Below are 26,565 nucleotides of genomic sequence, written 5' to 3'. Positions count from 1 at the left end.
GGCTGTGTCCATTACCTTTTTCAGGGCTTCGAGCTCAGGAATATTGGTGTCCTCCTACCAGACTATCAGCACACTTTCCACCACACATATGTAGAAATTTGTCAGGATTTCTGGTGTCATAACAAACCTCTGCAAACTCCTGAGGAAGTAGAGGCACTGATGTGCTTTCTTCATGATGCCATTTGTGTGTTGGATCCAGTAAAAATCCTCTGGGATAGTGACATCCAAGAACTTGAATTTGCTCACTCTCTCCATCTTTGATTCCCCCAATGATCAATAGATTGTACACCTCTGGTTTTCCCTTCCTGAAGTCAGCAATCAGATCCTTGGTTTTGGTGACATTGTGAGCGCAGTTGTTGTTGGTCCACCATCCAGCCAAGTTTTCAATCTCCCTCCTGAATGCTAACTCATCATCACTTTTTATACAACTCACTACCTTGGTATCATGAGTGAATTTGTAAATGTGTTGTTGTCCCACTGAGCCACACAGTCACAGGTGCATAGTGAGTATACATGGAACTAAGAATGCAGCCCTGAGGTGCTCCGGTACTGATGGAGATTGTGGAGGATATGGTCTTACCAATCCTCACTGATTGTGGTCTGGAGGTAAGGAAATCAAGGATCCAATTACACAGTGGGTATTGAGTCCCAGGTCTTGGAGTTTGCTGATCAGTTTTGAGGGGATGAGATGATGGTGTTAAATGCCAAATTGTAGTCGATAAAGGGCATCCTGATGTATTGCTGTCCAGGTGTTCCAGGGATTTTTATAGAACCATTGAGATACCATCTGCTGTAGATAGGCAAGTTGGAACGAATCCATGTTACCGCTCAGACAGGAGCTGATATGCTTCAACAACAGCCTTTCAAAACACTTCATCACTGTTGATGTGAGTGCCACTGTGCGATAGTCATTCAATCAGGTTACCACACTCTTCTTGGGCACCGGTACAATTGCTGTCTGTTTAAAGCAGGTATGTACCATGTCCTGCAGGCGTGAGATGTTGAAGATACCCGTGAATATATTGGCAAATTGGTCAGCACAGGTTTTTAATATTTGGCTAGGTACTCTGTCCAGACTAGATGCTTTCCTCAGATTCACTTTCCTGAAGGTAGCCCACACATCATCCTCAGATATGGGAAGGAGAGGATCATCAGACGACATGGGAGTGCACAATGGTGGTTCTTCCTTGTTCTTATGGTTAAATTAGGTATAGAAGAAAGAATGGAGTTTAAGAATCCTAGAAATTAAAGACCAGTGAGTCTTACATCAGTGTGGGGAAAACTATTAGAGGAGATTTTAGGGTTCTGGATTTACAAGCATTTAGAGAAGTATAGTCTTCTCTGGAATAGTCAGCATGGCTTTGTGAGGGGTACATGGTGCCTTGCAAGCTTAATTTTGAGGAGGTGACAAAAGAAATTGATGAAGGTAAAGTGATGGATTGGGGTATATGGATTTTAGTAAGGCGTTTGGTGAGGTTGCACACAGTAAGCTCAGTCAGAAAGTGATGAAGCATCAGACCGATGGAACCTTGGCTGCTTAGAATTGGAATTGGCTTGCCCACAGAAGGCAATGGAATGAATTCTCCTAGAAGTCAGTGACTAGTGGGGTTTTGCAGGGATCTGTTCTGGGACTCCTGTTCTTTGTGATTTTTGTGAATGACTTGGATGAAGAAGTGGATGAGTGGGTCAGTAGTTTGAAGATGACATGAAGGTTGATGGTGTTGTGGATTGTGTAGAAGGCTGTTGTAGGTTATAACAAGATACAGATTGAATGTAGAGTTAGGTGGAGAAGTGGCAGATGGAGTTCAATCCAGATAAGTGTGACAATATCAAATACCAGAGAACATCAGTTTAAGATGAGTGGAGGAACGTTTAGGGAGATGTCAGATGTAATGTTTTTTACACAGAGAGTATCACCAGGAGTAATGGTGGAGATAGGTACAATAGGGACATTTAAAAGACTCTTAAATAGTCACATGGATGTAAGAAAAATTGAGGTATATGGATGTGAAGTAGAAAAGATTAGCTTGTTGTGGAGTAAGTTCACATAGCTCAGCACAACTTAGTGGGCCAGAGAGTCTGTAGTGTTCTGTATTGTTCTATATTCAATATCACTACAAGGTTGTGTGAACAGACAAAGTGATTGGATGGCAAAATACAGAGCTGACATATAAGCTAGAACAGTTAGTCTTGACAGAGGTTTGGATTTATCACCTCAGTGATAAATAGGGGATGCACAAGTGTATTATTTTTCTAACAACCACCACAAGGTTCTGAATTTTGCTTGGACTATTTCTGACATTTCTCACCACTTTCTAGATCTCTCTGTCTCCATCTCAGGAGACAAGCTGTATACTGACATTTACTATAAACCCACTGACTCCCACAATGACCAAGACTACAGCTCCTCCCACTTTGTCTCATATAAGTCATCCATCCCTTTGACAGACTGGGAGTCCCAGTCAATATGTTAAAATCACCTACCATTACAACTGTCTGCTAACTCTCTATAGATTTACTCCTTGAGTTCTTTCTGACTATTGGGTGGTATATAACCTCATTAATGTAGTCATACCTTTATTATTCCTCAGTTCTACCCATATAGGCTCAGTTGACGAGCCCTCTGGTCTGTCCTGTCTGAGCACAGCTGTGACACTCTTAATGATGAGCAATGCCACTTCTCCCACTTTCATACTCCCCCTCCCTATTCTATCACACCTAAAGCAACAGGAACATTGAGCTGCCAGTCCAGCCTCTCCTTCAACCAAGTTTCACTAATGGCCACAATATCTTAATTCCACGTGCCAATCTAAGATCATCTGCCTTTCCTGCAATAACTCCTTGCATTGAAATAGATGCACCTTGAACATTATTTCCACCACACACCCTTTGATGTCTGTCTCTATATACAGACTTAACATTATCTTTTTCCTCCTCTTCTCCCCTATCTGCTCTGGCACTCTGGTTCCCACCCCCCTGCAAATCTAATTTAAACCCCGCTGGGTGCAGCATTAACAAACCTTCATGCAGGGATATTTGTCTCCCTCCAGTTCAGGTGTAAACTGTCCCACCAGTACAGGTCCCACCTTCCCTGGAAGAGAGCCTAATGATCCAGAAAGTTGAAGTCATCCCTCCTGAATCATCTCTTTGCCCATGTGTTAAGCTGCATTATCCTCCTATTTCTAACCTCATTAACATGTGGCATGGGTAGCAATCCTGAGATCACTACCCTGGAGGTCCTCTCCTTCAACTTTGCATCTAACTCCCTGAATTCTCTTTGCAGGACTTCATCACCCTTTCTACCCACATCACTGGCCCCTACATGGACTTTATTCTGGCTACCTACCTTCCCTCCTAAGAATGCTGTGAACTTGATCTAAGTTATCCCGGACCCTAGTACCTGGGAGGCTACATACCATCCAGGGTTCTCAATCTCTCCACAGAATAACCTTTCACCTAACAAATAACCCGAGTAGTGGCCCTACTGAGGGTCATGGTGGGCAGGATCGCATTACTATGAGACTGTGCTGAGTCCACTACATGCACATTTCACCAGAGGACCGTGAACTTCAGAGTACGTCAGAGAACTTGGAAGAGACCAAGCACAGATCACTGTATGAAGGGTGTTCATGTCTCAAAGTCAGCACAAAGCCAAAGTTCAAAGTTCAGATTTATTGTCAGAGTACATACATGACATCTCTGAGATTCTGTTTCCTGTAGCCAGGCAGAATTTCTCCTTCTCGGTGACTATAAACTGATATGTATACAAAAAAAAATTAAAGAAAGAGAGGTAAACAAACTGACAATGCCATATAGAAAAAAAAATTCAGAAATAAATAATGTGCAAAGTAAGATACTTATTTAAAGTCTCAGATTGAGTCTGTTGTTTCTGAGTCTGATGGTGGAGGGGTAGCAACTCTTCCTGAATCTGGTGATATGACTCCTATAGTACCTATCCTTTTTTCCTGATGGCAGCAGCAAGAACAGAGAATGGGTGGTGTGGATCCTTGATGACGGCAGCATTTCTTGTATATTTCCTTAATGGTGGGGAGAGTTTTGCCTGTGATGTACTGGGCTGTGTCTATGACATTTCGCAGGGCATCCATTCATAGGTATTGGTGTCCCCAGACCAGATTGTGATGCAGCTGGTCAGCACACTTTCCACTACACATCTGTAGAACTTTACCAAGGTTTCCAATGTTATACTGAACCCTGGCAAACTCCTGAGGAAGTAGAGGGCCTGATGTAGTTTCTTCACAATGGCATTAGTGTATGGCTCCAAGAAAGGACTGAGATAATGAATTCCAGGAATTTAAATCTGCTCACCTTCTCCATCTTTATCTCCCAGTGAACACAGGATCATATATCTCTGGTTTTCCCTTCCTGAAGTCTTCAATCAGCCAGAGCAGGCTCCTGGGGGGAGGAAGCTGTGTTTCAAGGACAGATTGTGAAGGACTGGCCTATTCTCACTGGAGTTCAACATATAAGAACTGAGACATATTAATAGTGTTGGTAATTAGAGGTTGATACAGCTAATAAAGGTTTATTGATTGGCAAAGCAGACTCGAGGGGTGAGGGGACAACTCCTCCTCCTAGTTCTCTGCTGACCCGGAGCCCCCTTCTTCCAGTGAGGCAGTTATCCTGTGCAGTCCACGTGGCAGGAGAGGCAGCAGCTGCTTGAGGCCTGAGGTCTGTTGAGCTCAGACAGCCATGATGTGGACTGGAAACTTTGTACTCAGTCCCTCAACTGAACATCACTCTGCCATAGAAACCTCCCTGCTCCTCCACAACCCCCACCTCCAGCTGCTTTATCCCAGTCTCCCTCTCATGCTCAATGTGTAAAGGAGGCCATCACCACCATCCTGTGACTCAAAGTAACAGTCTTGTTGCAAGAGAGAGGGTAAAACCACACAAGGACAAAGGAGACAATTTAGGGCTGCAGCAGAGACAGTGTAATTCCCAGTAATATTTACCAAAGAGAAGGACATGGAGATCAGGGAAGAGTTAACTGATATTCCAGGGCACAATTATATTAAGGTTGTCACCTTTCTCAGCAAGCATGAAGAATACTCAGAACACATGCAGTTCCAGGGAAGTAACTGGTGAGATCATCCTGCATTTAACCTCTGAATAGTTGATTGTTTGTTTAAGTAAGAATGTGGAAAACTAACATTCATTGAACAGGGAACTGAATAGGTGGTGATGTTTCTGTTGTATAAAGTATTGGTGAAACTACACCTGGAGCACTACACACAGTATTGGTCTCCTCACTGGAAGCAATTAGGGGAATGCTCTTTAGACTGAGCTGGAGTGGATTATTAGGGAAACTGGACAGGCTTAACTAGGATCTGCTGGAGAGAAATAAAGTGGGATTTCAGAGGATTGATGTGGAGAGGATGCTTCCTCTTGTTGGAGAATCTCGTTCTTTAAAAATGGTTGTCTATTTAAGATAGAGGAGAATTTTCCTGACTGTGTCAAAGACCTACTTTTCAAACCCACCCTTTCATTGTCATGTCATGACTAATGACAAGACATCCGTACCATATTAAATTATATCTGTCTTATCCCTTATTATGAAGTCATATATGACTTACCCTTTTTGTATTAAAAGATAAAAGGTAAATGTTCCATTATTGTCACATTTAGAATGTAACATACATGAAATTCTTTAACATTTGTCTACCATAAGGCAGATAGTGAGTCGCCACTGAGTGCAGCTCCTCTATTATCACTCCAGGAAATGATCTCAGGATATCTCAAGGATATTCACCACTTTTTAAACTTAGGGGTAAAACACAGGATTCTGTGTAGCAAAGGTAAAGATACATCACCAACATTTCGGGCTTGAGCCCTTCATCAAGGTGTGGGGAAACATGAGATGTCTGAACAAAAGTGGGGAGGGAAAGGTGGGAGATGATAGGTGGAGGGGGGGAGGAGTCTAGGCTACGTGGAGAGAGAAAGGAAGTTGGGGGGGTAAAGAGGGGAAAAAGGCAAGCTGATTAGTGGAATGCAGTGAACTCAATGTTCATGCCCTGGGGTTGGAGGGTGCTCAGATGAAAAATGAGTTGTTGTTCCTCCAATCTGCAGGTAGTCAGGGTGGGGTAATGTGAAAGGCCATGGACAGACATGTGAGCTTGAGAGTTTGACTCAGAATTGAAATGGTTGGCTACGGGGAAGTGGTTTTTGTTGCAGACAGAGAGGAGGTGCTGGGCGAAGCAAACTCCTAATCTGCTACCAGTCGGTCTCTCCGATGTAGAGAAGGCCACAGAGGGTGCACTGGATGCAGTAAATGAGTTCTTTGGAGGTACAGATGAAGTGTTGCTTCATCTGAAAGATCTGTTTGGGACCTTGGACTGTGGTGAGGGAGGAGGTGTGGGTGCAGGTATTACACCTCCTACATCCACAGTGGAAGATGCCGGTGGGGGGGGGGGGGCGATGGGTGGGGAGGGAAGAGTGCACAAGGGGGTCACAAAGGGAGCAGTTCCTATGGAAGGCTGAGGGGAGGAGAAGGAAAAATGTATTCTTACGAGCCCAAAGGACCCCAAAACCCAGCAGCAATAGACATTCACCAACACAAGAAGTTACTTAAACAAAAGTTGTTTTTAATTATCTTTAAACATGAAAACAGAATCAAATTTTAACTTATCTTTATTAACTTAACTAACCCAACTTAACCCCCTTCTAATTTTAAGCGCACATGTATGTAATGTGTGTGTAAATTTAAGAAAAGTTCTTTGGTTCACAGTTCAATCTCACTTCTCATTCTTCCAAGTTCTCTGGTTGCAGGCAATTCTTATTCTGTGCACAGAATTTAACATGTATAAAGTTCACCAGGCTTTGGTGTTCGACAGGTAAATGTTTACTGCTCAGGAAGGTTCTTGTAGGTTTGCAGAGAGAGATGTGTTGTTCCAGGATTTCCACAGCTGAGGTATCACCATTAGTCACCTCAATGTCTTGCTGATGAAACTTGCCCCATCAGGGTTCTCCAGATGATAACCTCTTTCTTTCAGGCTACTATAGAGTTCCTTTCTGTTCCACTTATTCCAAGAGAAACATCAGACAGATAGCACTTCCAGCCATCTGCCACTCTGGTGTTTCTGTTTCAGTTTCAACAATCTTCTCCTGCTGACACTGTTCAGCTGTAGCTCTTTCTCTCCATCTGAGATTCCAACTGCCAGCCACATGTCCTCTCTCTCACTTGCAAAACCCCCTCCCACTTCAGCAAACAATAGGAGTCAGTCATCTGCTCCCATTTGTTGTTTTAGGTAAACAAACCTCTTATTGACCTTTGAGTAAGCACTTTGCTAAGAGGTCAGAAATATCCAACACAGCCCTGACTCCTGTCTAAGACAATGGTCTATTTATTTCATGACATCATTTGTGAAATGTGCATAGCATTCTCCATAGTTTCCGTAAAGTCATTGAATATAAATTCTTCAGTATTTCAAATAAGATCTGTTTTAAAATGTGTGTATGTATGTAACCTACTCTAATTTTACCAATTTATCTCCCAAATATTCCATCACAATATCTGGTGGAGGGGTCCTGTAGTAAGTGTCGGAAATTCTGGGGGATAATGTATTGATTACGGATGTTGGTGGGGTGGTAGATGAGGACGAGGTGGATGTTGTGTTTATTGTTTCTAGGGGCAGTGGGAATAGGGCAGATGAGCGGGGAATGGAGGAGATGAGGTGAGGCTTGAGTTAATAGTGGTGGAGGGGAAGCCATGTTTGTGAAAGAAGGCAGACATTTCAGAGACTCTGGACTGGAAGACCTCATCCTGGGAACAAATCCGATGGAGACGGGAAAATAGCGAGAAGGACTCTCTCTCCCTTCCCCCTCTTCCCCCCGCAACCTCCCCAACCTTTCTCCACCTGCCAATCCCTCCAACCTCCCCCACTTCCTTTCTCCATCCTCGGACCTCTCCAACCCTCCTCCTCCCCCTTCCCCCACACACTCCACCACACAAAGTCCCACTCTGACCCTTGCCTGGTTTTTACTATCCCCTTTGATCTTCCCCTCTTAGAGGTGGAGCGCTCCATCCTCAGAAGAGGTCTCACCTTCACCCCTCCATTGACACCTCAACGAGTTCCACGTAGGCCACAATGTTGAACTCTTCTTCCGTCACCTCCGCCTCTAAGCCCACGACTTTGGCTGCAACTCAACAACACTCCCCCCCCCCCCGACCCTTTCTCCTGCTTCAAGACCTCTTCCTCCTCCTGGCCAGCTGCCCGCTCTGGACCTTTTTATCAACTGCCACCAGGACTTCAACCGTCTCAACTTCACTACCCCCTTCTCCTACTCCAAATTCATCTCCTCAGAATGCTGCACCCTCCACTCTCTCCGAAACATCCCTAAACTCACTATCAAACCCGCAGACAAGGGTGGTGCTGTTGAAGTCTGGCGCACTAACCTCGGCCTTGCTAAGGCCAGTCAATGCCTCTCAGACACCTCCTTCTATCAACCCCACCCACAAGACCCTACCATTACCTATCAATCCAGTGTCTCCAACACCATCTCTTACCTCATCGACTCTGGGCATCTCCACACCCCCCCCCCCCCCCCCATGGCCTTCAACCTCATTATCTCCCATCCTTTCACCTCCTGTTTCTACCTTCTACCCAAGATACATAAACCTAACCATCTGGGCAGACCCATTGTCTCTGCTTGCTCTTGCCCCACCGAACTAGTTTCATCCTACCTTGATTCCATCTTTTCTCCCCTAGTTCAATTCCTCCCCACCTACATCCGCGACACCTCACACACCCTCCACCTCCTCCAAGACTTCAGATTCCCCAGACCCGACCACCCTCATCTTCACGATGGATGTCCAATCCCTTTACACCTCAATTCCCCACACAGAAGGCCTTAAAGCACTGCTTTTTCCTGGGCCTCAGACCTGAGCAGTCACCTTCCACTACCACCTTTCTCTTCCTGGCAGAACATGTCCTCAACCTTAACAATTTTTCCTTTAACTCATCCCACTATCTCCAGATTAAAGGAGTAGCCATGGGTATCCACATGGGTCCCAGCTATGCCTGCCTGTTTGTGAATTTTGTGGAGAAAAACATGCTCAAAGCCAACACAGGCAAGACCCCCAACTCTTCCTCCAGTACATCGATGACTACATCAGGACGGCCCCATGCTCGTCCATTTCAACAATTTTGCGGCCAATTTCCACCCAGACCCCAAATTCACCTGGTCCATCTTTGATAACGCTCCCTTTTTTGGATCTCTCTGTCTCCATCTCAGGAGACAGACTCTTCACTGACATTTATTACAAACCCTCTAACTCTCACAACTGCCTGGACTGCAAGACCTCACACCCTGTCTCCTGCAAGGACTTCATCCCCTTCTTTCAATTTCTCTGTCCCGCCGCACCTTCTCCCAAGATGAGGCCTTCCAGTCCAAAGCCTCTGAAATGTCTGCCTTTTTCCACAAATGTGAATTCCTCTCCACCACTATTAACTTGGCCCTCTCCCACATCACCTCCATTCCCTGCTCATCTGCCCTACTCACCCCCTGCCCCAAAAACAATAAAAACAGAATCCCCCTCGTCCTCACCTACCACCCGACCAACCTCTGCCTAACCCTCCACCACCAGACACATTTATCCTTGACTCCCTTTTGTACTCTTCCCTCCCTAGCACCTTCCACTGTGGATGTAGGAGGTGTAATACTTGCACCCACACCTCCTCCCTCACCATGGTCCAAGGTCCCAAACAGACCTTTCAGGTGAAGCAGCATTTCACCTGTACTTCCAAAGAACTCATTTACTTCATCTGGTGCACCCTCTGTGGCCTTCTCTACATTGGAGAGACTGGTCACAGATTAGGAGATCGCTTTGCACAGCACCTCCTCTCCGTCCGCAACAAAAGCCACCTCCCCATAGCGAACCATTTCAATTCTGAGTCACACTCCCAAGCTTACATTTCTGTCCATGGCCTTTCACACTACCCTTCCCTGACCACCCACAGACTGGAGGAATAACAACTCACTTTTTGTCTGGGCACTCTCCAACCCCAGGGCATGAACATTGAGTTCACTGCATTCCACTAATCAGCTTGCCTTTTCCCCCCTCCCCTCCCCCTTTAACTAGTTATTCCAGTTTCTACACCTAGCCTAGACTCCTCCTCCCTCCACCTATCATCTCCCACCCTCTCCACCCCCTCCCCCAGTCCCCCTTTTGTTCCAACATCTCTCATGTTCCCCCACACCTTGATGAAAGGCTCAAACCTGAAAGGTTGCTACATAAAGGCAATGTTTTGACCTGTTGAGTTTCTCCAGCATTTGTGTGTTTTTTCACTTTTTAAACTTGAATTATTTTGATTTTTTTCAGTATGTTTGAAAATAAAATTCTTGTGTTGGGCTGGTTTCAGTACAAGCCTTTATAAAACCTCCATATTTATTAATTTTGCCATTTTGTTGTCACCTTTCCAGTGTCCTTACTCTGTTCATAGAAACATGGCAGTAGGTGGAGACCATTCAGTCCTTCAAATCTGCTTTGTTATTCAACACAAAGTTGATCTTTTCTCTGCGAATGCTGCTCCCTTTCTCTCCACACCCCATGACACAGCTCAGTTATTGAGAAAGGCTTATCAGCAAATTCTTGCACCCATTGTCTTCCTCAGTATTATCCATGACCTTCAGGTTGGTATCATTGACAGTATTGAACTTGAACTCCTGGTTTCTGACTCAGCCAGCTCTTGAAGCATCAATCCACTCTTGTCTCCTGGCACCATGGGAACTCCATTCCATTTATTGGATGAAAACAATATCTTTCACCCCAGCCTTCCCCACTATAATTTTCTTTGGCTTGGCTTCGCGGACGAAGATTTATGGAGGGGGTAAAAAGTCCACGTCAGCTGCAGGCTCCTTTGTGGCTGACAAGTCCGATGCGGGACAGACAGACACGGTTGCAGCGGTTGCAGGGGAAAATTGGTGGGTTGGGTGTTGGGTTTTTCCTCCTTTGCCTTTTGTCAGTGAGGTGGGCTCTGCGGTCTTCTTCAAAGGAGGTTGCTGCCCGCCAAACTGTGAGGCGCCAAGATGCATGGTTTGAGGCGTTATCAGCCCACTGGCGGTGGTCAATGTGGCAGGCACCAAGAGATTTCTTTAGGCAGTCCTTGTACCTTTTCTTTGGTGCACCTCTGTCACGGTGGCCAGTGGAGAGCTCGCCATATAACACGATCTTGGGAAGGCGATGGTCCTCCATTCTGGAGACGTGACCCATCCAGCGCAGCTGGATCTTCAGCAGCGTGGACTCGATGCTGTCGACCTCTGCCATCTCGAGTACTTCGACGTTAGGGATGAAAGCGCTCCAATGGATGTTGAGGATGGAGCGGAGACAACGCTGGTGGAAGCGTTCTAGGAGCCGTAGGTGGTGCCGGTAGAGGACCCATGATTCGGAGCCGAACAGGAGTGTGGGTATGACAACGGCTCTGTATACGCTTATCTTTGTGAGGTTTTTCAGTTGGTTGTTTTTCCAGACTCTTTTGTGTAGTCTTCCAAAGGCGCTATTTGCCTTGGCGAGTCTGTTGTCTATCTCATTGTCGATCCTTGCATCTGATGAAATGGTGCAGCCGAGATAGGTAAACTGGTTGACCGTTTTGAGTTTTGTGTGCCCGATGGAGATGTGGGGGGGCTGGTAGTCATGGTGGGGAGCTGGCTGATGGAGGACCTCAGTTTTCTTCAGGCTGACTTCCAGGCCAAACATTTTGGCAGTTACCTTTGAAACAACTCTCTCACCTCCCGCATGATTGACAGAACTAATAGAATTCAGAAGCATCCCAAGGCATTTTACACAGTGGTTAAAAACAAGAGGTAACTAGATGGAGGGTAGGACTATTCAAGGACAAAGGAGTTAATTTATGGGTGCAGCCAGAGGCAGAGTAATTTCCACTTATACTCATCAAAGAGAAATTCCAGGGCATCACGATATCAAGGTGGAGAATATGTCAGATTTCTTGAAGAACATTAAGGTGGACAACTACTCAGCACCTGATGGGATCTAACCCAGGTTCTGAAGGGATCTATCCCCTTACTGAGAAAGGCAAGAGAGGAGATTGCCAGAGGCTGGACAGAGATCTTTGAATCTTGTTTAGCCACAGGCAAGATTCCCGTGAGACTAGAGAGTAGCCAATGTTATTTTATTCCTCTGTTTAAGAAACACAGTTAAGACAAACTGGAAATTATAGGCCTGTGAGTCTTACATCAGTGGTAGGGAGTTATTGGAAAGATACTTAACATTTATTCACAGCAGAAAAGCATATACTTATTACAGTTAGCATGGTTTTGTGTGAGGAGGTCATGTTTTACAACCTTGATTGAGTTTATTGAGGAGATGAAGATGATCAATCAGGGTAGGACAGTGGATTTTGTTGACATGGACTTTAAGGACATTGAAAATAGAGCAATGCAGCACAGGAACAGGCCTTTCAGCTCATGTGTCTGCACTGAACATGATGCCCAAATTGAACTAAAACGCTGCTTCTTGCAACTGATTGAAGTCCATCCATCCCCTTCACATTCATGTGACTATATAGAAAGATCTTAAATGAAAAGTCAATGTTAATGCCATCTGGCTGGAGAGTGCCCAAATGGAAAATCAGGAGTTGTTCCAGCCAGATGGCATTAACATTGACTTTTCCAGTTTATGCTAACCTGTCTCCTCTTCACCCTCCCCCCTTCCCTTCCCCTTCCCAGTTCTCCACCCTCCCTTCCTCCTCCCTTCACCTTGCCATCCCTCCTCCCCTTGATCATTGCTGTCCCCTCCCTTCCTTCTTCACCTATCACCTCCTGCCCTTGTGACCACCTCTCCTCCCCTCCTCTTTCCATACCTTGATGAAGGCCTCAAGCCCACAACGTTATGTATTTTTACCTTTGCTATATAAAGGACACTGCTTGACCCTCTGAGTTTCTCCAGTTTTGTGCTTTTACTTTTTATTTCCTGAATTATCTATTTTTCCCTTTTTGAACACAGGTACAACATTGGTCACTCTCCAGTCCCCTGGGACCTCCTCTGTCACTAGTGAGGATGCAAAGATCTTTGTTAAAGACCCACCAATCTCTTTACTTACCTCTTCTAATAACTGGGGGTACTGTATATCACATATGAGGCCCAAGGGATTTCTCCACTTTATTCCACCTCAAAAGACACAACACCACTTCCTTCTTGATCTCAGAATGCCCTAATACATGAGCACCCTCCACACTATGCTCTGTATCATTGCTCCTAAATTAATGCAGAATACTCAGTTAGTACCTCACCCACTCCCTCTGACTCCAAACGTGTTCCCTCCTTTATCCTTTAGTAACCCTATCCTCTCTCTAGTCATCCTCTTGCTTTTGATACAAATAAAACTATAATTTTTAAAATTCCTTCTCACCTTTTAGCCTCCCTAATACCCTCCTTGAGGTCTTTCTTGCAGATTTTATATTCCTCCAGAGCCCTGTCTGATTGTAGCTTCCTGAAACTTAAGAGTGTGGAAACAGGCCATTGGGCCCAATTTTTCCAAACAGCCCCAAATATCCCACCCACTCTAGTCCGACCTGCCTGCTTTTAGCCAATATTCATCTAAACCCATCCTATCCATGTATCTGTCCAAATTTTTTCTTAAACATTGAAATACTACCTGCCTCAACTATCTCCTCTGGCAGTCCATTCCACACATACACCACCTTCTGTGTAAAACAGTTAACCCATAGGTATTTATTAAATCTCTCCCCACTCATCTGACATCTATGTCCTCTGGTTACTAATTCCCCTTCATGGGGGAAAAAAGAGATTGCGTTCACTTGATCTATTCCTCCTTGATGCCTCCTTTTTCTTTTTGATTAAGTTCCTGACATCTCTCATCATCCAAGGGTTATCTTACCTTGCTATTCCTGTCCTTCCTTCACACTGGAACATGTCAGTCCTGGACTCTAATTAGCTGTCACATGGGTTGCCCAATCCTAACTGCTTCTAGTTTAATCCCCCCCTAGCTCCTAATTATGTTACAATTTGGTGACCCTTTAGATAAGCCTGCTCTTGGTGGCTGTTCCAGAAGATTAAGGCAAATAGGATCTACTGAGATTTGTTAGATTGGTCATAGAAGGTAGAAGTTGGTGGTGGAGGATGACACCTTGGAGTGAAAGTCTGGATCAGTGGATACAGATCAGCTGAAAATGTGGCAGTGGAATGAAAGATGAAGTTTAACTGTACAAATGAGAGGTTTAAAACTGGGAGGTCAAATATAAAAGGAAAGTGCACAGCAAATGGCCTGACCCTTAGGAGCAGTAATGTTTGTAGGGATCTGGAGATGCTCTCTGAAAGTGGCAACACAAGTCAATAGGGTGGTAAAAATGGCATAAGACATGCTTCATTAGATAGGGCATTGAGTATAAAAGTGATCATGTTGCAGCTTGTAAAATTTTGGTTGGCCACTCTTGGAGTACTGTGTGCAGTTTTGGTCACTGACTTACAGAAAGGATGTGAAGGTTTTGGAGAGGATGCAGAAGAGGTTCATCATTATGCTGCTTGGATTTGAGAGCATTAGTTAACAGGAGAGGTTGGACAAACTTAGATTGTTTTGACTGGAGAATCAGAGACTGAGGGAAGTCCTGAGAGATATAAAATTATACAAAGCATAGATGGAATAGAGAGTCAAAATCTTTTTTCCCAGAGTGCAAATGTCAAATATTAGCTTTACAGTGAGGAGGGGAAAGTTTAAATAAAATTTATGAGGAAAGAATTTTACACAGAGAATGATAGATGACTGGAATGAGGTGTCAGGAGAGGGGTGGAGGCAGATATGATCGCAACATTCAGGTGGCATTGAGACAGGTATATGAATAAGCAATTAATGAGGTATACAGACCATAGGCAAATGGCATGCATTTCAATTGACATTATGGTCAGAACAGACATGTGAGCTAAAGAATCCATCCTGTGCTGTCCTGTTAACCACCAGCACTAATTCTATGGTCCTTTTCTATAGTTTGTGGAAACCTGGTTCCCTCTATGTAAATTAATACATTGCTTTAGGTACATTTGCACATGGCTTAGCAGAACAGTGATCAAATAAGCATTGCCTAAGAGCTGACTTGCCAACCAAAAATGGCCAGCATTTTGTGTGTGCAGAGGAAGTAAATGATTGTCACAGTAACAACCCCAGAGCCTCTGTTTAGTTTTTGTTGCCATTCTTCCAGTATCAGTACATATTGCACAAGGTCACTGAATTTTACGTTCAGATGGCATTCAGAGTCACTCAAGTTTCCGGATTCTTTAATGAAAGTTTTGAAACACGAGAAAGATCCTAAGCAGAAAAATTCACCACATGCAGATACATTACAATCATTACCTTGAGGAGTGTCTGGAAATTCTCATCAATTATTGACTTTTAAGAAAGATCAAAAATTACTGATCTTTATTGTAATGCTTGAATAATCTTTCACTTTACAAAGGAACTAAATATTGTCAGAGAGTGATAGAGAACTACAGCATGTAAACAGGCTCTTTGACTCATCTTGTCCATGATAATAATGGTTAAAGTGCTGGAAAAACTCACCAGTTCATGCAGTGTCCATAGGAGTAAAGATATCTATATCTAACCAATGTGTCCAGTCTGAGCCCTTCTTTAAGCTATGAGCAAAAAGCAGACAGGTGCCTGAATAAAAAGGCTAGAGGAGAGAAAAGGGCAGGAGGAGTACAGGGCAACAGACAAAAGGCCGTAAATGAAAAGGTGAGAATTGATCAGGAGGAGTGGGTGGCTCATTAATGTAGAGCTGGAGGAAAGGAGAGCGGAAAAGCGAGGGGGTGGGGGGAGAGAGAAAGAGAGAGAGAGAGAGCACGCTAATTGAAAGGAGACATAGGGATAGGGTAAGAGGTGGAGGGGAGGTGCTGATGGAAACTGGAGAAGTCAATGTTAATGCCATCTGGTTGGAGGGCGCCCAGACAGATATGAAGTCTACTTTATCCAGTTTGAAGGTAATCTTGGTCTGGCAGTCCATGAAACCATGGATAGATGTGTCAGCATGGAATTGGGGTGGGGTATTGAAATAAGTGGCCACTGGGAGATCCCCACTAATGCAGCAGACAGAGTAAAGGTGCGCAACAAAGTGATCTTCCTGCTGTGTCCAGTCTCACTGATATAGAGGAGCCCACGATGGGAGCACCGAATGCAGTAGATGACCCCTGCAGATTCACAAGTAAAGTGCTATTTTCATTCGGAAGGACCATTTGAGACTTTGAATGATGGTGAGGGAGGAGGTGTGGGTACGTGGTGCATCTCCTACAGTCACAAGGTAGGTACCATGGGGCTGATTGGTGGGAAGGAAGGAATGGATGAGGAAGTCACAGAGGGAGTGGTCCCTGTGGATGGCAGAGAGAGGAGGAGAGGGGAAAATGTATCTGGTGGTGAAGGTTGATACGTTGGATGAAGGGGCTGGTGGAATGGTAGGTGAGGACAAGAGGAATGCTGTCCTTGTGTACAGCGGTGGAGGACAGATGTGCAGGCAATGGAGGATATGTGGGTGATGGTGGTAGAGGGAAAGCCACATTGTTTGAAGAAGGAGGACATCTCTGATGATCTGGCATGGAAGTCCTCATCCTGGGTGCAGATGTGACAGAGATAGAGGAATTAAGAAAATGAAATAGAATTTTTACAGGGGACAGGGTGGGAAGAGGTGTAATTGAGGTAGCTGTGGTAGTTGGTGGGTTTGTAAAAGATTTCTGTCAAGAGTTTGTCTCCCAAGATGGAGATAGAGAGATTGAGCAAAGGAGGAGTGTTGCTAGAGATGGAAGTGAATTTGAGGTCAGGGTGAAAGTTGGCGATAAAGTTGACAAGCTCATCATGGCTACATAAGCCAGCACCAATGCAGCCATCAATGAAGCAGAGGAAGAGTTGAGGAGCCGTACCTGTGTAAGGTTGTAGCATGGATTGCTTCATGTAGCCAATAAAAAGACAGGGATAGCTGGGGATCATGCAGGTACCCACAGCTACACCAATAACTTGGAGAAAGTAGCATGAGTCAAAGGAGAAGTTCTGCTAGCCAGAGGAGGGTCATGGTAGAGAGGACTAGTTTGGTCTGTGTCAAGGAAGAAACGAAGAGCTTTGAGGCCTTTGGAATGAGTGATAGACATGTATAACAATTGGATGTCCATGGGGAGGATGAGGCTGTCCAGTTCAGAGAATTGGAAATTGTTGAAGTGATGGAAGGCATGTGAAGTATGTAAGTGGGGAGAGACTAGAGAAGGGGACACAAAACAGTTGAGGTAAACGGATACCAGTTTGGTGGGATAGCAGCATGTGGAAATGATGAGTCTACAGGAAAAAATGGGTTTGTAAATCTTGGTAAAACTGGGCAGTGTGGGGTTGGGAAACAATAGGTTTGGAGGCCTTGGAAGGGAGATGTCATGATGATGGGTTCAGTGATAGTGCATTAGACTGTGGTTTCATGCGATTTGGTGGGATGCTGTTGAAGGGGTAAGTAAGTGGAGGGTGTCTGAGTGTTGTCTCTGGCTTCAGCCAGATAGAAATCAGTGCACCAGACCACAATAGCGCCACTCTTGTCTGTGAGTTTGATAGTGAGGTTGGGATTGGTGTGGAGAATGTGGAAGGGAGAGCCTTCTGAGGGGATGAGATTAGAATAAATGAGGGGTCTAGTGAAGGGGGATGAAGGTAAGGCCTCTACTGAAGATAAAATGTTCCATCTCTGAGAGGGGATGGTCAGAGAGGATGGTAAAGACCAGGGAGGGGTTGGATTCGGGAGGACAGTGGTGGGGGGGGGGGGTATTGGGGGAGGATTTTACTTATATGTGTCGTTGGCACCTTTAACAGGCTGTTTAAAGCCTATACAAAGCTGTCGGCATTAGGACTGGACATTTGAACCCTACAGAGCAGTGCTATGTCTCTGCTCTCCTCTCCCCGGCCTCTGCACCAGTGGCAGTGCCACCATTACTGGAAGTTTTAAATTGCATCTGAAGTGCTATCCAACTATGCTGGTTTCCAGTACATTAACTGGAAAATAAAATTTCAAAATGAGTGTACTGTGAGTGCAATTGATGCCCAAAACTAAAACTGTCTTGACGTTTATAAAATTGTTGATCTTGTATCATTTGACGAACCTCCCAACCTCCTCTCAATAAACCAACTCATTGTTGCTGATGAAGCCAATATCCTGTTGTATCATCTGCAAACAATTGTTTGAACTCAATCTGGCAGTGCAGTCATGAGTTAGCAATGTGAACAGTAGTGCGGTGAGCACATAGCCCTGAAATGCACCAGTGCTCAGTGAGATTAGATTCAAGATTTTGCTGCCAACTTGGACTGATTGTGGTCTTTCCGTCAAGTCAACCAGAATCCATTTGCAGTGAGGGTTGTTGAAACTCAGCAAGGGCAGCTTATCCACCAGTCTCTGAGGACAGTTAGGGCTGAAAGATGGCAGATGGAATTTAATACTGATAAATGTGAGGTGGTACATTTTGGTAGGACCAATCAAAATATGTCATACATGTTAAATGGTAGTCAATTGAGGAGTGCAATGGAACAAAGGGATTTAGGAGTCATGGTACATAATTTTCTGTAAGTTGAATCACATATGGATAGGGTGGTGAAGAAAGCATTTGGTATGTTGGCTTTCATAAATCAGAGTATTGAATACAGGAGTTGGGATGTTATGTTGAAGTTGCATAAGGCATTGGTGAGGCCAAATTTGGAATATTGTGTGCAGTTTTGGTCACTGAATTATAGGAAGGATATAAACAGTATTGAAAGAGTGCAGAGGAGGTTTACGAGAATGTTGCCAGGGTTTCAGGGTTTGAGTTATAGGGAAAGGTTGAGCAAGCTGGGACTTTATTCCCTGGAGCATAGAAGGTTGAGGGGTGATTTGATAGAGGTATTCAAAATTATAAGGGGGAAATATAGAGTCCATGTGGATAGGCTTTTTCCATTGAGAGTGGGGGAGATTTAAACAAGAGGACGTGGATTGAGAGTAAAAGGGAAGAAGTTTAGGGGAAACATGAAGGGGAACTTTTTCAAGGAGAGGGTGGTGGGAGTGTGGAATGAACTTCCAGCAGAGGTGGTAAAAGTAAGATCGATGTTATTATTCAAGGAAAAGTTGGACAGGTCAGTGGGATTAGGTGGGAGAAGGTGTTCAGCACAGACTAGTAGGGCCGAACTGGCCTGCTTCTGTGCTGTAAATGGTTAAATGGTTATAAGGTATGATCATGTTGAATACTAAGATGAAGTAAATGAATAACAGCTTGGTATATGAAACATTGACCTCTGGGTGATTCAGGACGGAGTGGAGGTTCAGGGATATAGCATTATCTGTGGACCAGTTTGGATGGTGGGCAAACTGGAACAAATCTAATGTCACTGGAAGGTGGGATTTGATGTGTTCCATTACAATGGGTATGAAGATTTTGCTTCTTGAACATTTTTGGGTGTATTTTATGGATTGTGATCTGATAATCAAGAAAATCACTTTAAAATTTTCCTATCATGTACCTCTTTTTAGATATAACCTATTTTTGTGTTTTCCTGTCATATTTTAAGTCTACTAGTATATTGCCCACAAAGCAAGCTGTTTTGGTCAGTTAAGCATACCGGGGCATGAATTCAGTTTATGTGCTATGCAAATTTTGTCTTAGGACTTGGCATGCTTAGTTAGGGTAGATGCAGACAGGCTATAAATGCAGCTCACATGGACAGATGCTGTCCATTACATTGATATATGATTGAATGCACTTGTTCTTCAGGTGATAACATAGTGAGTGTAACTAACAATAGCATTTATTGCCTTAAGGAATATTTAATACAGCAGAAATGTATTGACAACGTTGCTACATTTGTGGTGAGTATACACTTAAGACTCAAAGATGCAGTATGACTGCACTGATCAAGAAAGCCTATGAACTCTACTTTGGTTGTAAAATTGGTGACCAAAACAAACCCTGCACTCTTCACATTTGTTGTGTAATATGTGCAGTCAACCTGAGAGGTTGATTCAGCATCATTATGCGATTAAACATGCTAAATTTAATAAAAGTTAATGTTCCTCCAACTTCCTACATGATATTGAAAATCTGAAATTATCTTTGTATTCAGCTTGAAGTTGCCTATCCTAATACCCATCCTTTTTCAGGAAGCAACTTTTAAAAAATGTTGTTCTCCAGTGTTCCCAGTCACTTAAAGCACGTAATGATCATGGATGTCAGTGTCTGTTTAGTCCAGTTATTATCATTCTCTTGGGCACCGACCAGGATGGTAGTGGCTGCCTTGAATCCTGTGGGGACAATCCCGCCTCAGTGAGTTGTTGGTTTTCACTCCAGATTCCAGTGTCTTGTGTGACATGTGATAGTCAGGAATGGGATCAGAGTCCTGGGGGGAAGTGAGAAGTATCCAAGAGTGGATTTTTGGCCTCTGAGGTTGGGGTCAGTGATGGACACAAGAACTGAACTTGTCAGCATGTTTGAGGACAATATTTGGGCTGGTGGCTATGAGCATTTTAATAGTTGATGTGAAGCAGTAAACAGTTAATGAAGTTAAAAAGGGATTTGATTAATTTCTCATTGGCCTTTTTGGTTATTGCTAAATTAAAAATCTTTCTCTGGATTTGGTAATTTAGCAAAAGGAATCTCTGAAGTCAATTATACTATTTGCCTTATTGTAACGTTTTCAGTGTGACATCAAAATGAGGTATCCTTCTGAAGTGCAGGATTGGATGGTTGATAAAGAGAGGAAGGAAATAAACTACAGTGAAGTGAAGCAATATGGATGGATGCTTATCAGAGATGCAGAAGTTAGACAAAATTCGAGAGCCATGGAAAACAAAAACTCCCCTGATACTGGAAATATGAAATAAAAATAAAATGCTGGAAAAACTCAGCAGGTCAGGCAGCTTCTGTGGTGAGAGAAACAGATACATTTTCTGTTTTTAATTCCCCTCTCTATTTAATTATTTTCACACTGGACACTTAAAGGAAGGGGCTGCCCTCTCTATCCATGGCTCCCAACTCCCCAGCATATCCTGAATATGATAGAAAGTTGGTCTCCCACTTCATCATCAATATCTGTATCCTCTAACCATCTGGCAAAGGATCACAGATGCTGCCTGACCAACTGTATAGTTCTAGCATGTTCTGATTTTGTTGATGTTTGAGAACATTGAACAGTACAGGCCCTTCAGCCCACAATGTAATCCTATTCCACATTAATCTATTTTTTCCTACCTTCCACCCTTAATCCTCTGTTTTACCCACTGGCAAATCTTATTAAAATGATTTATCTTTTTATCTTTGCCAAATCAGCACTCATAAATATGTAATTGCCCTTACTTCAATTCAACAAATTTAATTTCCACCAGGTGTCTATCAAGATTTCCATCAAACCAGTTCTGATTGTGATTATAAAATCTTGTGTTGAGTGCCCCAAGCTCCGATCCCAATGTGCTGTACTGAATCAGAAGTGAATGGGAGGCACACACTGGGACTGCATCACCGAAGGTTGCAGTCAGTGCAGTTCACTTCCTGAGAACATCTGGGAACAGGAGAGGCAGGTGAGTTAGAGCCTCACTCATAGCTAATCTCAGAATCAATCAGAATTTATTGTCATGAACTTCAGTGTTTTGGGGCAGCATCATCGAGCAAACATTCATATTATAACCATCTTAAAACATTACTATAAAAAATATTGCACAAAAAGTAAGGCAGTGTCTTGGTTCATTGATTATTCAGGTATCTGATGGCAATGGGGAAGATGCTGTCCGTGTGCCGTTGAGGGCTCGTCTTTGGACTCCTGTACCTTTTCCTCGATGGTAGCAGAGTGAAGAGGGCATGGCCTGGGTGGTAGGGGTCTTTGAGGATAGAGGCTGCTTTATTAAGACACTGCCTCATGAAGATGTCCTTGATGGAGTGAAGTCTGGTGCCTATGGAATTGAGAGGTCACGTGATGTGGAGAGAGTAGGAGGCAGAAACCCAGAGCTTCCAAGAATGAACAAAAATTAATGAAAGAAAACTTCAAAAGAATCACCTGAATACACTTAAAGGAAGTGGGAACACTCCAAGAACCTAAAAATGATGAAAAAAGGAAAGTCCACATGAAAAACCGGTAAAGAAGCAACTTTGAAGCTGAAAACCAATGTGGAGGAGCCTCCTGGTGAGGAAAATGGTGAGCCCACTGAAAGAATGGCCACTTCAAATGTGCAGCCCATGAAACAGGAGGACCCAGTCCTAAAGGAAGACGTCGCTCCAGGCTGTCGGGCAGTGGCAGGAAGCCCTGGATTAAGTGGTGGAGGGAGAGAGGGGTTTGGTATCCCCCACCTCCCCTCCAGAGCGAGCGGCCCAATAATGCATGGGATCCAAGTGGCAGTCTCAGCAGGTGCAAGGATTGCAATCTGGGGGAACGGAGTGGTGTGGAGATGAACATGAGCCAACGCACAAAGAGATTGGGGGGTGCCTTTACTGGACCCGACTCTGAGGAAGTGTTGTTTACCTGGGTCTTGGTGGCGGGTCCAGCCCCAGGTTAAGTGGAGTGGTGGGTTAGGAGGAGCCAGGCTGCGTCAGGCCTGGCATGAAAATGAGCCCTTGTGGCAGATCCAGCCACAGGTTGGATGGATCTGCGGGTGAGGTGAATCCAGGCAGCGTCGGGTCGGCTGCGGAGGTGAATTCCAGAGGAGGGTCCAGCATTGGATCAGCTGAAGAGGAGAACAGAAGCAGCAAGTGCGAGGAGGTTAGGAACTGTGGTGAGGTCCCAGGCAGCAATGGACCTGGAGAATGGAGCCCCCGAGGAGCCTTAGGGGGTCAGGTGGAAAGCCTCAGTGAGGCAAAGCACACAGGGAGGCTCAGAGCCCTTCCTGCATGATATTATGACAGCACTCAACCTTATGGAAGGTAGGCTTTCCTCAGCTATGGATAAAAAGGCTGAGGACATGGGGAAAAAGCTACATAAAATGTAGGGGGCCCTTACAGGATTAGTGGGAAGGGTATCAGAGGTTGAGGAAAGAGTGAGGGCAACAGAGGACATTATAATATGGGGAGGAAAATAGATACTCTGATAAAAGAAAGGGACCAGGTATGGGGGAAGATAGATTCTCTTGTAAATTTCAGTAGGCGGAACAACATTAAAATAGTGGGGTTGAGAGAGGGTTCTGAGGTACAGAACCCCATATGCTTTTTCAAATGTGGATCCCCAAAGTGCTGGGTGAAGGCAAACTGGGGGAGAGAGTGGAGGTGGAAAGGGTGGAGGTGGAAAGGGCACATAGATCCTTCCTTCCGAAGCCAAGCCCTGGACAGAGACCATGCTCTGTACTGGTAAAATTATTACAATACCAGGACAAGGAAGAAATACTGAGGGCAGTGGCAATTGGGGATAAAAAGAGAGGGGGCCCCATAGAAATAGAGGGAATAAGAATTTTTTTAGCCCAATATCAGTGCGGTGCTCTTAAAGGCAAGAAAGGCACTGGAGCCAGTAAAAAGACTAATCAAACAGAAGGGCCACGAGTGGATGCTGAGGTACCTGGCCACCTGGGGTAAGAGGGGGGGAAGAAAGGAAGAAAGGAAATTTATTACAGACCCCAAGAGAGTGCAACAAATGGTGGAAGATTTACCCACACTAGTGGGTAAAAAGAAGAGCCAAAATCAAAATAAGAACTAATTGACCATGATATACGGACTCCTTGTGAACTGTAATGTATTCTAGTGTTTAAGTAAAAAGAAGATATGAAAAATGAGGCTATGACAAACAGAAGTGAACGTTACAACTGTAATTTTTTTGTTTGGGAGACTGAGGGAGGAGATGATGGGTGCAAATTGCACAACCTACTGTTGGGTCGGGGGTGGTGACAACCAAAGGGAGGTGGTCACTGACCAAGGAGGGGAAGAGTGGGGATAGCATGGGACAAAGGCTGTGATGGAAGGGTAACAGGGGACTGAGCAAGTGTATGACTGTAAATGGTCTTTGTGCTTTCTTTATATTTTTTGGTTGCCTTAGTTTTTACCTTCAAAAATATGAATTGGGGGAAAGAGCCCTGAAGTTCTTACAAAGCAAAGGAAATTAATGATACATTGCGGAAATTTAATGAAGGTTTATATAAATCAGAATTGGAAGGGCGGACAAATAAAATTGGTGAGTTCCTGTCTAAGATGGAGTTGCCAAACTTGGATATGGAGGGACAGGAATGTTTTGACTGTCCCTTCATAGAGGAAGAAATAGTGAGCGCATTGAATTCATTGCAAATTAACAAGTGTCCCGGGGAGGATGGGTTTCCACCTGAGTTCTTTCTATCAGGAATTCAAAGATCTGTTGATACCTCTTTATATGGAGGTGATAGATTAGGCAATGGAGACTCATAGACTTCCGGAATCTTTCTCGACAGCAATCATTATGATGATTTTGAAAAAAGATAAGGACCCGTTAAAGATGTCCTCTTATTGACCTACTTCGCTATTAAACATGGATTACAAGATAATAGCTAAAGCCCTGGCAAATAGATTGGTGAGGAATTTGCCAGAACTAATTAACAAAAATCAAGTGGGCTTTATACAAAAAAGACAGGCAGTGGATAACGTGGGCAGACTGCTAAGTATAATACATCTAGCGCTAACCAGAAATGAGAGGGATCTTGCCTTGGCTCTCGATGCAGAAAAGGCATTTGATTGATTAGAGTGGGACTTTTTATTTAAAATTCTGGACAAAATAGGGCTAGAATCAACTTTTATTAATTGGATAAGGAAACTATACCATGCACCCAAGGTGAAAGATGTGACCAACGGAAAATTTCTTCAGCCTTCCCACTCACAAGATCAAGCCGACAGGGATATCCACCATCTCCATCTCTGTTCATATTGGCTATGGAGCTGTTGGCTGAGGCTATCCATCAGGATCAAGACATTAAGGGGTTTCAAGTAGACCACAGGAAGATTTGTTTATTTGATGATGATGTACTGGTATATTTGACAGACCCAGTAAATTCATCGCCAAGCTGTGCCCTACTCTAGAAGACTATGGGGAGGTCTTCGAGTACAAGATTAATTGGGATAAAAGTGAGATTATGCCACTTACGGGAGGGGACTATAGCCAATGTAAAGAAAACAGTTACTTGAAGTGGTCCCAAAATGGGATCAAGTACGTAGGAGTCAAAATAGATAATGATCTAAATAATCTGTACAAATTAAGTTACACACCCTTGCTGAGAAAGGTCAAGGAGGATCTAAACAGATAGATGTCCCTGCCCATAATGTTGGTGGGCAGGGTCAACTGTGTGAAAATAAATATGTTGGCAAGACTCCAGTATCTTTTTCAGACCTCACCTGTGGCATTGCCCAGGATTTTTTTTTCAGGCCCTGCTCTCATGGTTAAGAACATTCCTATGGAATGGGAAGGTAGCCATTGACCTGGTACTATAGTCTGGGCAGATTACGGTTGCCAGACTTTAAAAAATATTATTGGGCAGCCCGGTTGAGGTACGTCTCCTCAATTTTTGGAGAGGGGTAGACGTACCATCTAGGGTACAAATTGGAATACACTTAGTGGGCGAGAGGGTAACAGAGAATTTTATTTACAAGTGGGATGCCAAATTGCTATCTGGAAAAACAGACAGCCCCATCTTAAAGCAAATTATTCATATCTAGGAATAAAACTGGGGCTGTTCCCAAAAACACCCTTGACTTCAAACCAGTTAATACCTTTGACGGTAGGTAACAAGATCCTAGACACCTCGTGCAGGAACAGCAACAGGTGCATAGAGGACTGTTACGAGCAAGGGCAATTAATGTCATTCGAGCAGCTTAGGCAGAAATATGATTTGTCAAATAAGACATTCCACTGCTACCTTCAAATAAGATTTTTTCTGCAGGACAAATTAGTGCCAACCGTGGCCCTACAAAAGTGCAGTGACATAGAGACCAGGATTCGAAGGGGAAAAAGCACACAAATGCTGGAGAAACTCAGCAGGTCAAACAGTGCCTTTGTGTAGCAAAGGTAAAGATATATCACCAATGTTTCAGGCTTGAGCCCTTCATCAAGTTGTGGAGGGACATGAGAGATGTCTGAACAAAAGTGGGAAGGGGGGAGGGGTAGGACTCCAGTCGTGAGCTATTATTCGCGCTACAGAGTCTAGGCTAGGTAGAGAGAGAGAAAGAAGGTAGGAACTGGAAGGAATAGTTGGGGGGGAGGGGGGGAAGGCAAGCTGATTAATGGAATATAGTGAACTCAGTCTTCATGCCCTGGGGTTGGAGAGTGCCCAGACAAAAAGTGAGGTGTTGTTCCTCCAATCTGCGGGTAGTCACGGTGGGTTAGTGTGAAAGGCCATGGACACATGTGAGGTTGAGAGTGTGTCTCAAAATTGAAATGGTTGGCTACGGGGAGGTGACTTTTGTTGCGGATGGAGAGGAGGTGCTGGGTGAAGCGATCTCCTAGTGACCGGTCCCTCCAATGTAAAGAATGGCACAGAGGGTGCACCAACAGGATGCAGTAAATTAATTCTTTAGAGGTACAGGTGAAGTGTTGCTTCACCTGAAAGGTCTGTTTGGGACCTCAGACCATGGTGAGGGAGGAGGTGTGGGTGCAGGAATTATAGCTCCTA

At 44.3% G+C, this 26,565-nt stretch overlaps 1 protein-coding gene across 4 annotated transcripts in view; it reads left to right on the top strand.

Moving 5' to 3' along the window:
- LOC138760895 (ezrin-like) overlaps positions 1-26,565 on the top strand; it is a 133,455-nt gene that overhangs the window by 12,384 nt on the left and 94,506 nt on the right. Inside the window, exon 2 of one of the 4 annotated variants that reach the window (XM_069932178.1) lies at positions 21,349-21,540. The exons of 2 other annotated variants lie outside the window; for them this stretch is intronic. In XM_069932178.1, the coding sequence (XP_069788279.1) occupies positions 21,454-21,540 (87 nt within the window). In that variant the 5' untranslated portion in view covers positions 21,349-21,453. Of the gene's footprint in view, positions 1-21,348; positions 21,541-26,565 lie in introns of those variants that run through there. One more of the 4 variants, XM_069932183.1, reaches the window with a different exon arrangement.

This window comes from Narcine bancroftii, chromosome 4 (genome assembly GCF_036971445.1).
Source record: "Narcine bancroftii isolate sNarBan1 chromosome 4, sNarBan1.hap1, whole genome shotgun sequence".
Lineage (NCBI taxonomy): Eukaryota > Metazoa > Chordata > Chondrichthyes > Torpediniformes > Narcinidae > Narcine > Narcine bancroftii.
This window is presented reverse-complemented; position numbering and strand designations above follow the sequence as displayed.